The 15,537-nt window shown below is 49.9% G+C and overlaps 2 protein-coding genes across 2 annotated transcripts in view; both read left to right on the top strand.

The window, feature by feature from the left end:
* The window catches only part of pik3c2a (phosphatidylinositol-4-phosphate 3-kinase, catalytic subunit type 2 alpha), a gene marked incomplete at its 5' end in the record, with an annotated part of 73,770 nt that extends 71,747 nt beyond the window's left edge, over positions 1 to 2,023 (top strand). Inside the window, one exon of the mRNA XM_080539144.1 lies at positions 574 to 2,023. Within this exon, the coding sequence (XP_080395270.1) occupies positions 574 to 756 (183 nt within the window). The 3' untranslated portion in view covers positions 757 to 2,023. The remainder of the gene's footprint in view (positions 1 to 573) is intronic.
* Positions 2,024 to 2,406: 383 nt separating this feature from the next.
* On the top strand, positions 2,407 to 15,316 carry LOC308165042 (small ribosomal subunit protein uS15-like; the record flags this gene model as incomplete). The annotated part of the gene is made up of 6 exons (XM_080539143.1): positions 2,407 to 2,414; positions 5,879 to 5,927; positions 6,193 to 6,271; positions 12,338 to 12,507; positions 13,887 to 13,987; positions 15,283 to 15,316. The coding sequence occupies 6 exons, from the start codon at positions 2,407 to 2,409 to the stop codon at positions 15,314 to 15,316; spliced, it is 441 nt and encodes a 146-aa protein (XP_080395269.1).
* Between the last annotated feature and the right edge of the window lie 221 nt (positions 15,317 to 15,537).

Here is a 15,537-nt window from a genome sequence, read left to right as displayed (position 1 = left end):
CTCCTCCTCCCCCTCCTCTCCCTCCCTCCCCCTCCTCTCCCTCCCTCCCCCTCCTCTCCCTCCTCTCCCTCCCTCCCCCTCCTCTCCCTCCCTCTCCCTCCTCTCCCTCCCTCCCTCTCCTCTCCCTCCCTCCCTCTCCTCTCCCTCCCTCCCTCTCCCTCCTCCCCCTCCTCCCCCTCCTCTCCCTCCTCCCCCTCCTCTCCCTCCTCCCCCCCCTCCTCTCCCTCCTCCCCCTCCTCCTCCCCCTCCTCTCCCTCCTCCTCCTCCTCTCCCTCCTCTCTCTCCTCTCCCTCCACTCCCTCCTCCCCCTCCTCTCCCTCTCACCCCCCTCTCCCCCTCTCTCTCTCTCCTCCCCCTCCTCTCCCATCTCTCTCTCCCTCCTCTCCCTCCTCCTCCTCCCCCTCCTCTCCCTCCTCTCTCTCTCCCCCTCCTCCTCCTCCTCCCCCTCCTCTCTCTCTCTCCCCCCTCCTCTCCCTCCTCCCCCTCTCCCCCCTCCTCTCCCTCCTCCCCCTCTCCCCCCTCCTCTCCCTCCTCCCCCTCCTCCCTCTCCCTCTCCCTCCTCCCCCTCCTCAGCTGGTGTACAGTGGCTACAGTAAGGAGAGCCTGGGTCTGCGTGAGCTGCAGTTGAGCGTGCTCAGCGTGGAGTCGCTGAGGGAGAACTACTACCTGGGCGGCGTCACGCTCAAACTCAAAGACTTTGACCTCAGCAAGGAGACGGTCAAGTGGTACAAGCTCACCGCCGTCCCCTACTTCTAGAAGACTCCACCTAGGGAACAACAGCGACGACCGCCTAGCCGCCTCGCGCCTCGCCGCAGGTCACCTGACACTCCCGTTGGTGGGCGACAGAACTGGCGACAGAGACTCCAAACTCCAAACCTCGCTTTCCTCACCACAAGCCTCCTCACCTCACTCCTCACTCCCTCCCTTTCTCTCCTCCTCCTCCTCCTCCTTCCTCCTTTCACACTAATCAGCGGTTGTTTTTTTCTCGTCAAAAAAAGCGAAACGATCTCCTCCTACTTATTTTGTTTGTTTTTCCTAAACTTATAAATAACAAAAGAGAGCTGTAATGTTTTGTACATTTTGACATTATTAGAGGACCAAAATGGCTTTACTTTCAGAAGAGTATATATAGATTGACACATTTATTTTTAAAGAAAAAAAAAAAAAAAAACGGGGAGGGGTGGTCATTTTTACATTTTACTTTTTTTCTACATAGACAAACGGGAAGCATCTGGGCTTCCTGCTGAGCGGAACGTTCCGGGGGGAGAGAGTACGGAGCATGTCCACAACCTGACTCAAGGAAAAGAGAGAGTGGTCTTGTTTTCCCCAAATCATTTGCCAAAATAACTTGAGAATGATGGCGGACCACTCTCCCAAAGGGGAACAGAACAGGGCGCCTCTCGTTCGTGTTCACAATCTCTCCTTCGCTCCACTCAGCCTAATGCAGAGTTTAATAAATAAAAAAAACACACAAAAAAAAAAACTTGATTCTGTAAAAACAAACTTCCAGGGTCAGCAGGTCTTCCAGGGCGAGCCGCGACCAGAACCAGAAGCATCATAAGGTGTTGGGAGGACAGCCGGCTCCTACTTTAGCACCAGGGGAGGCTGGCGGAGGTAGAAATCGGAGGACGGGGCTCATTGTAATGCATGGAACAAGGGAATAAGTAATGGTATCGAAGACGTGGGTCCTCCGATTTCTGCCCCTACCAGCCTCCCCTGGTCAGCACACTACCAGGGCTGTCTAACGGTGTTACGGTGTTACGGTGTCACATGACCCCTCTCACAGCACCCCTCTGTGTCGTAAACACTCTCTTGGTGCATTTATGGTGTCAGGGTGAAGTTGTCTCTAACTGCTGGTCTAGGGTCAGTTTGGGCTTTGCCTCTCAGAGGTAGTGGGAGTAGTCTAGAGTCTAGGCTGATCCCAGGTCTGTGCTGAAGAGACACCGCTGACCTGGAGCCGTCTGGACATTAAAAGGGAATAACAAGCATGCTGCTTCCTCTGAGCTGACTGCAGATCTAACCATGTTCACATAAACTATGAATTTATCTGGGGGGGGGGGGGGGGGGGGTTTAAAGAGAATATCAACAACAAGACAATTATGATATAAGCATCACTTACACTTCCGAGTAGTGACATGATCCACTCTTTTAATTAACTAAAGAAAAAAAAAAAAAACATGCTGAGTTTGTACTAACATGGCCAGTTATTTATTCTTAATTGGTGACCTTTGACCTTAACCCAAATGAATCGGTGTGTACTGTAATCCTTCTTTCCTAAAGCGAATTAAATGTTTTTTTGAACAAAATTAGAAGTTGTATTGTTGTTGTTTTTTTATAACCATCATTTATTGAACTCATGAAGAAGACTAGAATACACGACACCCAATCAACGGCTTGGTGCAGGTGATGCGCAGGTAACATGAACACACTGAAATGTCTGGAAACCTACAGGTGGAAATATTGGCTACATTTTACATATAATGCAATTTGCAGTCATAATATTGATGTGACTATTAGATTAGGTTTATTGTCCCCAGGGGGAAATTCATTTTCACACCTCTGTACAGTATACATACATACATACAACACCGTATAACACAGACAACAACAGACAGTACTACACATGACAGATACACAAGTACACACACTCAGCGCGGTCTGTTATTTAAGGCAACAATGGCTGTGGGGATCAGGCTTTTGCCAAAGCGAGCCCTTTTTCCACCTTAGTGTTCTGTACCTACGCCCAGATGGTAGTGGGGGCATCACCATGGTTACAGTACAGGCCTGACAGAGCATCACCTTGGTTACAGGACAGGCCTGGCAGAGCATCCCCATCGTTACAGGACAGGCCTGGCAGAGCATCACCAGAGAAGATGTTGATGCTCATCTAGACAACCTGGATCCATACCAGTTCGCCTACAGAGCCCACAGGTCCACAGAGGACGCCATCGCGACAACTCTCCACTCCACTCTATCCCACCTGGAGAGGGGAAACAGCTACGCGAGACTGCTCTTTGTGGACTTCAGCTCTGCCTTCAACACCATCCTTCCAGACAGGCTAGTGACCAAACTACTAGACCTGGGACTATCACACTCTATATGTGCATGGATCAAGGACTTCCTGTCCGACCGCCCCCAGAGGGTGCGGGTGGGCTCCCACACCTCCACAGCCCTCAGACTCAGCACTGGGTCCCCCCAGGGCTGCGTGCTAAGCCCCGTCCTCTACACCTACGACTTCACCCCCGTCCACCCCAGCAACTCCATCGTAAAGTTTGCAGACGACACCACCGTGGTGGGCTGCATCTCGGGGGGGGACGAGGCGGCGTACAGGGATGAGGTAGAGCAGCTGAGCAAGCTGTGCAAGGTTAACAACCTGCTGCTGAACCAGTCAAAGACCCAGGAAATCATCGTGGACTTCAGGAGGAAAAAATCTGAGGTCCAGCCCCTGCTCATCGACGGAGAGAGCGTGGAGAGAGTCTCAACCCTCCGATTCCTGGGGGTGCACACAGGATGACATGTCCTGGAAGAACAACACAGCAGCCATCATCAAGAAGGCACAACAGCGGCTCTTCTTCCTGAGAGTCCTCAGGAAGGAACACAACAAGCAGGAGATACTGGTGGCCTTCTACCGCTGCGCAGTGGAGAGCATCCTCACCTACTGCATCTGCAACTGGTTCTCCAGCTGCACAGCCGCAGAGAGAAATGCGCTACAGAGAGTCGTGATAACAGCCCAGAAGATCACCGGCGCCCCCCTCCTCTCTCTGGAAGAGCTGTACAACACACGCTGCCTCAGGAAGGCCTCCAAGATCTCCAGAGACCCATCCCACCCTGGGTACGAACACTTTGCCCGGCTGCCCTCGAACAGGCGGTACAGGACCATGGCCGCAAGGACAAACAGACTGAAGCTCAGCTTCTACCCCAGGGCCATTCAGGCCCTGAACACAGCAAAGACCTAGGTTCTGGGCCCTGGACAGTCTGGACGGATTGATGGCAGCTGCTGGATTGAAAAATCAGGTGTAGTGCTGAGGCACAAATGTGTACATTTCAAGCCTGCAAACTGCGACACTTTAAATGAATGTGCAATAACACTATGTGCAATATGACAACCCTTGGGTACATAAGGTTGCAGAGAAATAGGAAATGTTAGAATAGGTATAGCATAGCATAGAGTACAGCACAGTGTTTTATCTGTACAGTATAGTATAGTGGATAGTGTACATAGCCTTTATTTATGTAAACCAGCTCCTTTCCCTTCTTGTTTTTTTAGTTTTTTTTTCTTTCCTAGCACCAGGGGAGCCACCCCTCCCAAATTTCGTTGTTTGGTACCTGTACTATAGCAATGACAATAAAGACCATTCATTCATGTCAGCGCATCGTTTGTCATTACTATAGGTTGGATTTAATTCAACGCCATTTTTCTTGTGAAGGACGAATAATTTGTGGAATTTAATAAATGGGATCTCTTCTTTTGCCACGTAGTAAGCGATGTTAAACTTTAACTTGAGCTTTCTTTTAATTTCCTCACTGGAGCTAGCCTTCTGGCGTCCAACAGCTTTCTCAAGGGGCTTGTTCTGAGCTGACATGAAAGCTTCCCTGCATTTCACATGTTTGCGAGACAGACCATGTTTTTTCACTGTGTCGCGTTTCAGCTGTGCGTCTCCTGACACAAACGCGGTCTTTCCAGCTAACTTCATGTGGGCGACACACCACTTGCAATACATCTTCCCTTCCTTCAGCAACAGCCACGGGAAAGATGTTTGCCACTCGGCACTGTACCTGTAGACCTTTGTCACTTTTGTCAGACCAGACTTCGCGTTGGCAGTGGCACCGCCATTATCACCGCGTGGATAATGACCTTCCCCCTCCCCTGACACACTTTCTGACCGGGCGCTCTCCTCCTCGCTTTCCCCGTCTCTGTTTTCTTCGTCACTCTCGTCTCCAGCTGTAATGTTGACTCCACTACCCCCCTCTACCTCCTCTCTGTCTGGAACGGTGCTAACATTAGCCTTGCTAAAGTATGCCGTAATCGGATTCATTTTAACAGCGGTCTTTTTCTGACAGGATTTTCAAATGTAAATGCGCGCTTGTTGTGCTTGCGGGTCACGTGTCTGTTTTTTTTCTTCTTCTGTTTTCAAAGGATTGCATTGGTTTAGATGCGCTGTGATCTTATTAACGAACATAAGATTGACTGCGCATGACAGTAGTTTTTTTTTTTTTTGTCGCACTGGTGCGATTGAATGTATTTCCAAGTCGCACAGAAATATATTCACTCGCAAATGCGACCAAAACAGTCGCACTGTCGAACCCTGCACTATCATTGCTATTTTAAAATGTTCATGACATTACTCTTAAAACACACTTTTTTTTTTGTCGGATCTGGAACAACATCTGACAAGACCCTGGCATTGTTTTTGACTTGAGCTTGGCATTTCATCAACCACAAGCTTAGGTTTGAGACAGAAACCTTGATTCATGCCAATAGATCGTTGTCTTGTCACAGCTCATTGTCTGACCACTTGGAAACCCTGTTACTTTTAATTATCAGTGATTTTCCAAATCTGAATGTAAATCTTTAATTCTTTAATTCTTTGCACAAATCATTGTCCTGCTCTTTCCTGTGTAAGAGTCTGGATATTTCTGTTGTGCCAGAGAGATGCTGGAGGTAAATTAACAGAGTTGGCTGTCTTGTGCCAACTCTGCCAGTCCCCTCCACACAGTACTACTGTACACCTACACCATGGTTGACTAGTACTCGAGATCTGTGAAGATCTTAACACTATCTGACACAAACACCAACATTGTTCTTGACTTTAGCTTGGCGTTTCATCCAGCTTGCCGTATCGTTTCTGTGCCCAACGTCTGGTTGTCTCTGTTCCAGAAAGGTCTTGACCCAGTCTGCCCTGCCCTACAGGCGCAGTCTACCCACTGTAAGTACAAAGGCTTATCACTTTACAGTCAGCTTTATAATGTACATGAAATAACTGTTTATCACTGGTTCTCTATGGGCATACTCAACATTAACATCAACTTTAATGGCCTTGTTGTCTGTTCACTAAACTGTGCTTGAACTGTACTTAAAGCTACAAATGAATTGCCCCCAGTGGGATCACTGCCCCCAGTGGATCAATACAGTTGTCTGAATATGAATCATTGCGTGTGTGATCAATACTTCCATTGTTTTTTTATTTCCAGTGGCTCAAACTGACACCTGATGATGTCAAGGAGCAGATCTTCAAGTTGGCCAAGAAGGGCCTGACCCCCTCTCAGATCTACTGGGCCTGACCCCCTCTCAGATCTACTGGGCCTGACCCCCTCTCAGATCTACAGGGCCTGACCCCCTCTCAGATCTACTGGGCCTGACCCCCTCTCAGATCTACTGGGCCTGACCCCCTCTCAGATCTACTGGGCCTGACCCCCTCTCAGATCTACAGGGCCTGACCCCCTCTCAGATCTACTGGGCCTGACCCCCTCTCAGATCTACTGGGCCTGACCCCCTCTCAGATCGGTGAGTTTGGAGCTATATCCAGGGGTAGTGGTGGTCTAGTGGATAGTGTGTTGGACTTCCGATCGGAAGGTTGTGAGTTCAAATCCCGCCTGAAACCACACCACTACTAGTGTGCCCTTGAGTAAGGCACTTAGCCCTCAGTTACTCCAGGGGGACTGTCCCTGTAATTCGTAATTGTAAGTCGCTTTGGATAAAAGCGTCTGCTAAATGGCAAAATAAAAATAAAAATAATATCCACTAAACTGCTTCTAGTTTGGAGCTATATCCACTAAACTGGTTACTGTTTGGAGCTATTGTCTATGACTTTGTCTTGTAGTTATGTGTGTACATTGTCCATTGTGATAGTCATGTGTGATGCGTGTATGTTTGATGTATTTGACCCTGCTGTATTGAGTTTTTTTCCATCTGTACCGACAACGAATTCCACCGACCTTGGTCGTGTAGTCGTTAAACGATTGATTGATTGATTGATTGATTGATTACAGGGCTTGACATTAAGCTTTTTCAGGTACTTGTGAACTTATCTTTTACTTGTCCTAGAGCTCAAGTTACTTGTCCAAATCCAAAGATTTAGAAAAAGCAATAATATGAATAATAATATATTATACTCTCACCGGCCACTTCATTAGGTACACCTTTTCAACTGCTTGTTAACGCAAATATCTAATCAGCCAATCATGTGGCAGCAACTCAATGCATTTAGGCATGTAGACATGGTCAAGACGATCTGCTGAAGTTCAAACCAGCATCAGAATGGGAAATAAAGGTGATTTAAGTGACTTTGAACCTGGCATGGTTGTTGGTGCCAGACGGGCTGTTGCGTGATATTATAGTGTCAATATGGACCAAAATCTCTGAGGAATGTTTCCAGCACCTTGTTGAATCTATGCCACGAAGAATTAAGGCAGTTCTGAAGGCAAAAGAGGGGGTCCAACCCCAAGGTGTGCCTAATGAAGTGGCCAGTGAGTGTATGTGTATGCAAATAACACATTTGACTACTATTGATTTAATTAATTATTCTAGCATTGTGACTGCCAATGGCCCCTGGTCCTAGCATGAATTATTTTTTCTCATGACGACTGATGTATAGATGATTCACTTACTTAGACAAATGTAGGCTACTTGTTGTAAGTTGTGGACAAAGGCGTCTGCTACATGTCTAAAATGTGATGTCATGTACTTTTCTAACACAGAACAGTGGAAGAGCAACAGAGCGACGGAGCCGAAAGATAACATGAGTTCAGAGGTGAGTGGTCGCTAGCTACAAGGCAGGTCAGCCAGCTACAGGGTTAGAGGGCTACAGGGCAGCTACAGGGTTAGAGAGCTACAGGTAGGCAGGCCAGCCAGCCAGGTTATGTCAGGTAGAATGTTAGTTTACGCTGCACTAGTAGTAGTTATGCATGAGAAGTGTTGAGGACACACACCTATGCTGGAGGCTGACACGCCTTCTCCCCGCTAGGAGGACAAGTTTGAGGACGTGCGAGACATTTCTCCGTGGTGGAGTGGGCCCGCCTGGCAGAAGGGGAGAAGGTCCGCTACAAGAGCATGAAGCAGAACCACCTGGCCCTGCGGGCTCTAGGTGACTGCTGCTGGGGAGACAGGGCTGTGTGGATGGCATGGAGATATATATATATATATCATTAATTTATTTATAATTATTTATTTTATACAAATGTTTTTATTATCATTATATTCACTAAACTGCTTATTGTCATGGGTTTTTACTTTGGCAGGGCTAAGGATTTCTCTGTTTTGGAACCTGTTGTTCATATGATTTTGACAGCCAGGAATGGACAATGATTTTGACCCTAATGATTTTGTTTTGGACCCTAATGTTACAGTAATGTGAAAGCCATTCGTATTGTGGGAGTTGCAACAAGGAGACGACAGACGTAGGTTGGAGTCGAGGTTGTTTACTTCTCTCACTTTCTGCTACATGCTAACATACACTCAGTGACAACAACAATAACATTACCCGGAACCGGAAACCCTTGCCCCTTTAACCCCCACTCATAAAGGTACAAACCTTTCTTGGTGAATGTCTCTAATGTGAATCACCACACAGGCCCCCCCAGAATTCACCAACCCAGAAGGTACAAAAAAACAAGATAACCATTAAAAGTCCAACTGAACCGGCAATCTATGAACAGTACTACAGTTAACGTGGCGGGGGGCGGATCAAGCGGCCGAAACGGCTGCGCTTTGCAGGAGGGGGATTAAGGGTGAGAACTGGAACTGGAGCCCGGGCCATGGAAGGGACTGGGGCAGGGACAGAGGTTGGGGCAGGGGGCCGCCCCCGCCGCGGGGGTAGGGCCAACTGAACTGGCTCGTCAATGTTCAAGTGAGCAGGCTTGAGACGGTCTATAGCGACCCGCTCTGACCTGCCCCCCATGTCCACCACAAAGTGCTTAGCGCCCGCCTCCAGGACACGGAAGGGCCCGTCGTAGGGGGGCCGCAGCGGAGCCCGATGGCTGTCGTGTCGGATGAAAACGTACTTAGCCAATGGCAGGTCCCTGGGGACGTAGGACTGGGGGAGGCAGTGACGTGATGTCGGAATGGGGACGAGGTCATTCACAATGCCCCGGAACACAGTTCTATGAGAGGCGGCCGACCAGGGAGCTGCAGCATCTGGAAGAAACTCCCCAGGAACCCGCAGTGGCTGGCCATACACCAGCTCGGCGGACAAGGCCTGGAGATCCTCTTTGGGGGCAGAGCGAAGACCGAGCATGACCCACGGGAGGCGGTCCACCCAGCCACTGTCCATCAGGCTGGCCCGAAGAGCGGCCTTCATGTCCCGATGGAACCGCTCACAAAGTCCATTGCCCTGCGGGTGGTACGCCGTAGTGCGGTGGATCTTCACCCCCAGGTGCTCAGCAACCGTAGTCCAGAGCTCCGAGGTGAACTGGGGGCCCCTGTCGCTCGTGATGTCACCTGGTGTGCCAAAGCGGGCCACCCAGCACCCAATGAACGCCCGGGCCACCTCCGCTGCCGTAGTAGAGGCCAGGGGAACAGCTTCTGGCCACCTGGTGGTCCGGTCCACCATGGTGAGGAGGTAGGTATATCCGTGAGACGGGGGCAGGGGGCCTACCAGGTCCACATGCACGTGGTCAAAACGCCTCTCTGGCACCACAAACGGTGCCAAAGGGGCTTTGGTATGGCGGTGCACCTTAGCGCGCTGACATGCCACACACGAGCCAGCCCAGGTTCTAACGTCCCTCCGGAGGCCAGGCCAAACAAACTTAATCCCCACCAATTTAGCCGAGGCTTTCACCCCCGGGTGGGAAAGGCCGTGGATGGTGTCGAAAACCCTGCGCCGCCAGGCAGCCGGCACCATAGGACGTGGTTGGCCGGTGGAGACGTCGCAGAGGAGAGTGGCTTTGGCCGCGTCGAACACCACGTCCTCCAGCTGCAGTGCAGTAGGAGCGACCCGGTAGGCCTGAATGTCAGAGTCTGCGGCTTGGTCCACCGCCATGGCGGCATAGTCGAGTCCTAAGTGAACAGACCCGACGACCGCCCGTGAGAGGCAGTCGGCGACGAAGTTGTCCTTGCCCGCCAAGTGCTGGATGTCCGTGGTGAACTCGGAGATCGCCGAGAGCTGACGCTGCTGACGCCCAGACCATGGCTCCGAGGTCTTGGCCATGGAGAATGTCAGTGGCTTGTGGTCCACGAAGGCGGTGAACTGGCGGCCCTCTAACAGGAATCTAAAGTGTCTGGTGGCAAGGAAAAGACCCAGCAGTTCCCTGTCAAAGGTGCTGTACTTGCGCTCGTTGTCGTTGTCAGCAGTTTGCTGAAGAAGGCCAGCGGCTGCCAAGCCCCGTTCACCCACTGCTCGCACACCGCCCCCACTGCATAGTCAGAGGCGTCCGTCGTGAGGGCGACCGGGGCCGTGGGAGACGGGTGCGCCAGTAGAGCAGCGTTAGCCAGCGCGTTCTTAGCAGCCCCGAAAGCCTTGTCCATCTCCGGGGACCAGTCCAACACGTCCTTGGGCCCTTTTCCCCGCAGGGTCTCGTACAAGGGACGCATGAGGTGGGCGGCATGGGAAATAAAACGGTTGTAAAAATTCACCATGCCCAGGAACTCTTGTAGAGACTGTATCGTGCGGGGACGGGGGAAACTGGTGATGGCCTCCACTCTGGCGGGAAGAGGGGCGGCTCCCTGCGGAGCGACATGGTGTCCGAGGAAGGTGATGGATGACTGCCCGAACTGGCACTTGGCTGGGTTTACAATGAGGCCGTGGGCCCTGAGCCGCTCAAACAACTGCCGGAGGTGTGTCATGTGCTCCTCCATGGACGCGCTGGCCACCAGAATGTCATCCAGGTAAACAAACATGAATGGCATGTCTCGGAGCACAGAGTCCATCAGGCGCTGAAACGTCTGCGCCGCCCCTTTGAGGCCAAAAGGCATTCGCAGAAACTCAAAAAGTCCAAAGGGTGTGATGACAGCCGTCTTTGGCACATCCTGCGGATGGACCGGCACCTGGTGGTACCCGCGCACCAGGTCCACCTTGGAAAAAATGACGGCCCCCGCCAGGTGGGCAGAGAAATCCTGTATGTGTGGAACGGGGTACCGGTCGGGGGTTGTGGCGTTATTCAGGCGACGGAAATCGCCGCAGGGGCGCCAACCCCCGTCGGCCTTAGTCACCATATGTAGGGGGGAAGCCCACGGGCTCTTTGAGCGGCGCACGATGCCGAGTCGCTCCATGGTCGAAAACTCCCCTCTGGCGATTGCAAGCTTGGCCGCGTCGAGGCGTCGGGCCCGGGCATAGACTGGGGGGCCCACGGTGGTAATATGGTGCTCTACGCCGTGCTTAGCCACCTCAGCTGAGAACGTGGGTGTAGTGAGGTCAGGGAAACCGGCGAGCAGGCGTTGATATGGATCCCCGGTGGCCAGCGTGTTTGCCAGGCAAAGCGCTCCCGCCCCCCCCAGCGTACAGGGGTACGAAGCAAAAGAGAGGGCATAGATCAGGCGACAGTTCTTAATATCCACCAGCAGGTTAAAAGCACAGAGGAAGTCCGCGCCCAGAAGTGGCGTGGATACAGCAGCCATAACAAAGTCCCAGCCGAAACGGCGCCCGCCAAAACACACTTCCACATACCTGATGTGTACATAGCCTTTATTTATGTAAACCAGCTCTTTTCCCTTCTTGTTTTTAGTTTTTTTTTCCTAGCACCAGGGGAGCCCCCCCTCCCAAATTTCGTTGTTTGGTACCTGTACTATATCAATGACAATAAAGACCATTCATTCATTCATTCATTATGCTTGTATATGTTTTTATATTCACTTTATGTTTTTATCCCTGTTGTAAAGCACTTTGAGCTGCATTTCTTGTATGAAAGGTGCTGTATAAATAAAGCTTTACTTACTTACTTCTCTGTGGGAGTCGTCCTCGGTCGGACAGCGAAGGTGACGTGGTTCTGCCTACGTCCCTCTCAGTTTGGCAGTTTTTTTTTTTTTTTTTTTTTTTACAGACTACAGAAGTTCAGTGAGATCAACTTTCACCTCACTGTTCACACAGTGGCCAGTTAGAAACAAGGTGTCATATTGAGTTACTAGGTTGTTTTATTTAAATAAAAAATAAAGAAGTCACTCCCAAATTCACACGGATGAAATGGGATAGCTGGGGCCTTAGTCCACTCCCATGTCTGACGTGACAAACAAGAATGGCATCTACGCTTCATTTAGGTAGCTTGTCCCCCCCCCCCCCCCCCTGCATGCACGCAAATGCACCCAGGTGTAACGTGTCCCTTCTGTCCCCTGCCTCAGGTGTCATCCTGAGGGACTCCCAGGGTGTGGCCCAGGTGTAACGTGTCCCTCTGTCCCCTGTCCATCCAGGTGTCATCCTAAGGGACTCTCACGGTGTGGCCCAGGTCCGTTTCGTCACCGGCAACAAGATCCTGAGGATCCTGAAGACCAAGGGCCTCGCCCCCGACCTGCCAGAGGACCTGTACCACCTCATCAAGAAGGCCGTGGCCGTCAGGAAGCACCTGGAGAGGAACAGGAAGGTGGGCGCTGGCAGACGCACTCGCACACTCACGCACACGCATACCCGCACGCTACTGGCTGTGAGGGTCAAGCACACGTCACAATTTCCACAGGAATTGTCCCTGTCTAGTTACCAGTGATTTCCAATCTAAATGTATTTTCTTTGCACAAATCATTGTCCTGCTCTTTCCTGTGTAAGAGTCTGGATATTTCTGTTGTGCCAGAGAGATGCTGGAGGTAAATTAACAGAGTTGCCTGTCCTGTGCCAACTCTGCCAGTCCCCTCCACACAGTACTACTGAACACCTACACCATAGTCCCCTCTCTCTCTCTCTCTCTCTCTCTCTCTCTCTCTCTCTCTCTCTCTCTCTCTCTCTCTCTCTCTCTCTCTCTCTCTCTCTCTCTCACTCGCAGTCGCATGCATGCTCGCGCACTCACACACTCACTCACACGGTGGCTTAATGTCACAACCTTTTTTCTCCCTCATTCACGGATGAATGAAAACTACATGGTGGCCACTAGGTGGAGCTCTGTTACGTGCACGCCTCTCTAACCCAGCTGTCTAAGAGGAGGGAGGAGGGGGGGGGGGGGGGGGGGGTGAGGAGAACAGACAGGTCACTGCCCTTAATCCCAAATCCCCAAACCTCTCCCGCAATGCATCTGGATTTGAAACCCCTAAGATGTGTGTGAACAAGGCTCCTCTAGGCCTTACTGCCTCCTACACCTGTCCAGTCCTCCCAGGTGCCAGGAGGCCCGGGGTGGATTAGGGGTTTAGGGTTGGAAACAGTGCCAGGAATGGGATTCATATCGTACCACACCAGTACAACATCCAGATATATAATCCAATGTTATTTGTGACAGTCTGATAATTTGGTCCGCATGTCGGCGACCAATCAAAATGTTCAGACTTTTCTTTTGAAACATGGAACTACATTTCAACGTTGTTGAGAATCACAACACAAACTCGCTAGTCAAGCTAGAATACTGCAACGTAATGGATTGGGTGAGTAATCCCCACTGCTGCCTAGTTAACTAGAACACTATTTTACATTGTTACCTAGTTAATTAGAACACTTTACATTGTTAGCAGGCTCACAAAACAAGCTGTGTTAGTTGACTAGCGATGTGTCGTTGATTTTCAACAACGCTGAAATGGATTCACATTTCTTTCTAAATAAAAGTCAGATCATTACATCAGATCCCGACATGAGGACCGAATGATCAGACTGTTACATGTTAATGTCGGTACTGTTGTCCGACTGTCCTACTGTTGTGTTGCCCATGACAACCCATCCTACTCTTGTGTTGCCCATGACAACCCATCCTACTGTTGTGTTTCCATGACAACCCATCCTACTGTTGTGTTGCCCATGACAACCCCGTCTCGCTGTGCTTTGCAGGACAAGGACGCCAAGTTCCGGTTGATTCTGGTAGAAAGCAGGATCCACAGACTGGCCCGCTACTACAAGACCAAGAGAGTGATCGCCCCCAACTGGAAGTAGTAAGTACTGCAGCCTCACACAACGCTCTTCTATTGGCTCTTTTATTTTGGGGGCGGGGCTTAAATTGTGTTATGGCTATTGCAGGCTAAACATTGCAGGCTAAACAACTCGCCTCAGTGAAACATGTACTTAGAGTTAATTCGTTGTACATATCGTTAGCCTCGTAGCATAATTGCCTTAGTCATATTTTGTCCAAATGTAGATATCTGCCTAACTCTCCTCTCCTAACACTGCTGATTCACTGGGCATTATTGCCTCTATGACATCAGCCTATCAGAATGCTTGTCTGCTCTTTGACAGAGGCATTCTGACACTACAGGGGGTAGTGGTGGTCTAGTGGATAGTGAGTTGGACTTGTGATCAGAAGGTTGTGAGTTCAAATCCCGCCTGAAACCACACCACTACGTGTGTGCCCTTGAGTAAGGCACTTAGCCCTCAGTTACTCCAGGGGGAATGTCCCTGTAATTTGTAATTGTAAGTCGCTTTGGATTAAAAGTGTCTGCTAAATGTCAAAATTATCATTATAATTATTACTACATACAAAGATGGCTCGGCTGACCACAAGTGAAGCATGACTTAGGCAGTTATGCTATGAGGGTAATGATGTGTATAGTTTGTTTGGAAATGATTTCCAATTTAAGGTAGTTTCTTTGCACAAATCATTGTCCTGCTCTTTCCTGTGTAAGAGTCTGGATATTTCTGTTGTGCCAGAGAGATGCTGGAGGTAAATTAACAGAGTTGGATGTCTTGTGCCAACTCTGCCAGTCCCCTCCACACAGTACTACTGTACACCTACACCAGTGGTTCTCAACCCTCTCCTCAGGGACCACCAGCCGTTCCACATATTTGATCTGTTCCACCACCAGCACACCTGATTCAACTAATCAAGTGCAAAGCAATTATGGTTTGTACTTGATTAGTTGAATCAGGTGTGCTGGTGGTGGTGGAACAGACTAAATATGTGGAACGGCTGGTGGTCCCTGAGGAGAGGTTTGAGAACCACTGATCTACACCATAGTTGAATAGCATTAGAGATCTGTGGTGTTAACTGAAGCTAGTCCACGTGATCAGTTGGTTAAATTGAAAGTCACTGCATTACTTCTAATATTATGTGTCAACAGAAAATCTAGTGAGTGAAAGTGAAATCTTGTAAAAGGCACCTGGTGATAGTTTCCAGTTTTTGTTTGGGAAATTAAAATGCAAACCAGGTATTTGCATCCTCCCCATATGGCTGGGTTGTGTGTTTCTTATGTTTGTCGCGTCACTATAATCTGTTCTCTTCTCTGTTCCACAGCGAGTCCTCGACAGCTTCTGCTCTGGTGGCGTAAACATCATCATCATCACCTTTTGGATAAATAAATGTTTTTAGATTGAATTCCTGTTTGTCTGTCTTTTGTTTTGACCAACTGCTTTGAGGTTGACCAGATTGACCAGTCCCAATGTGTTTGAGAACAGGACCGTGTGAGGTATTCTGTGGATGGTAGGTGGGCTATGTATAAAAAGGGTTGTCATTTCTAAATGGTGAAGCCAATCTAAATGAGATTTCAAA

Source organism: Nansenia antarctica (assembly GCF_963989245.1).
Source record: "Nansenia antarctica genome assembly, chromosome: 9".
Taxonomy (NCBI): domain Eukaryota; kingdom Metazoa; phylum Chordata; class Actinopteri; order Argentiniformes; family Microstomatidae; genus Nansenia; species Nansenia antarctica.
This window is presented reverse-complemented; position numbering and strand designations above follow the sequence as displayed.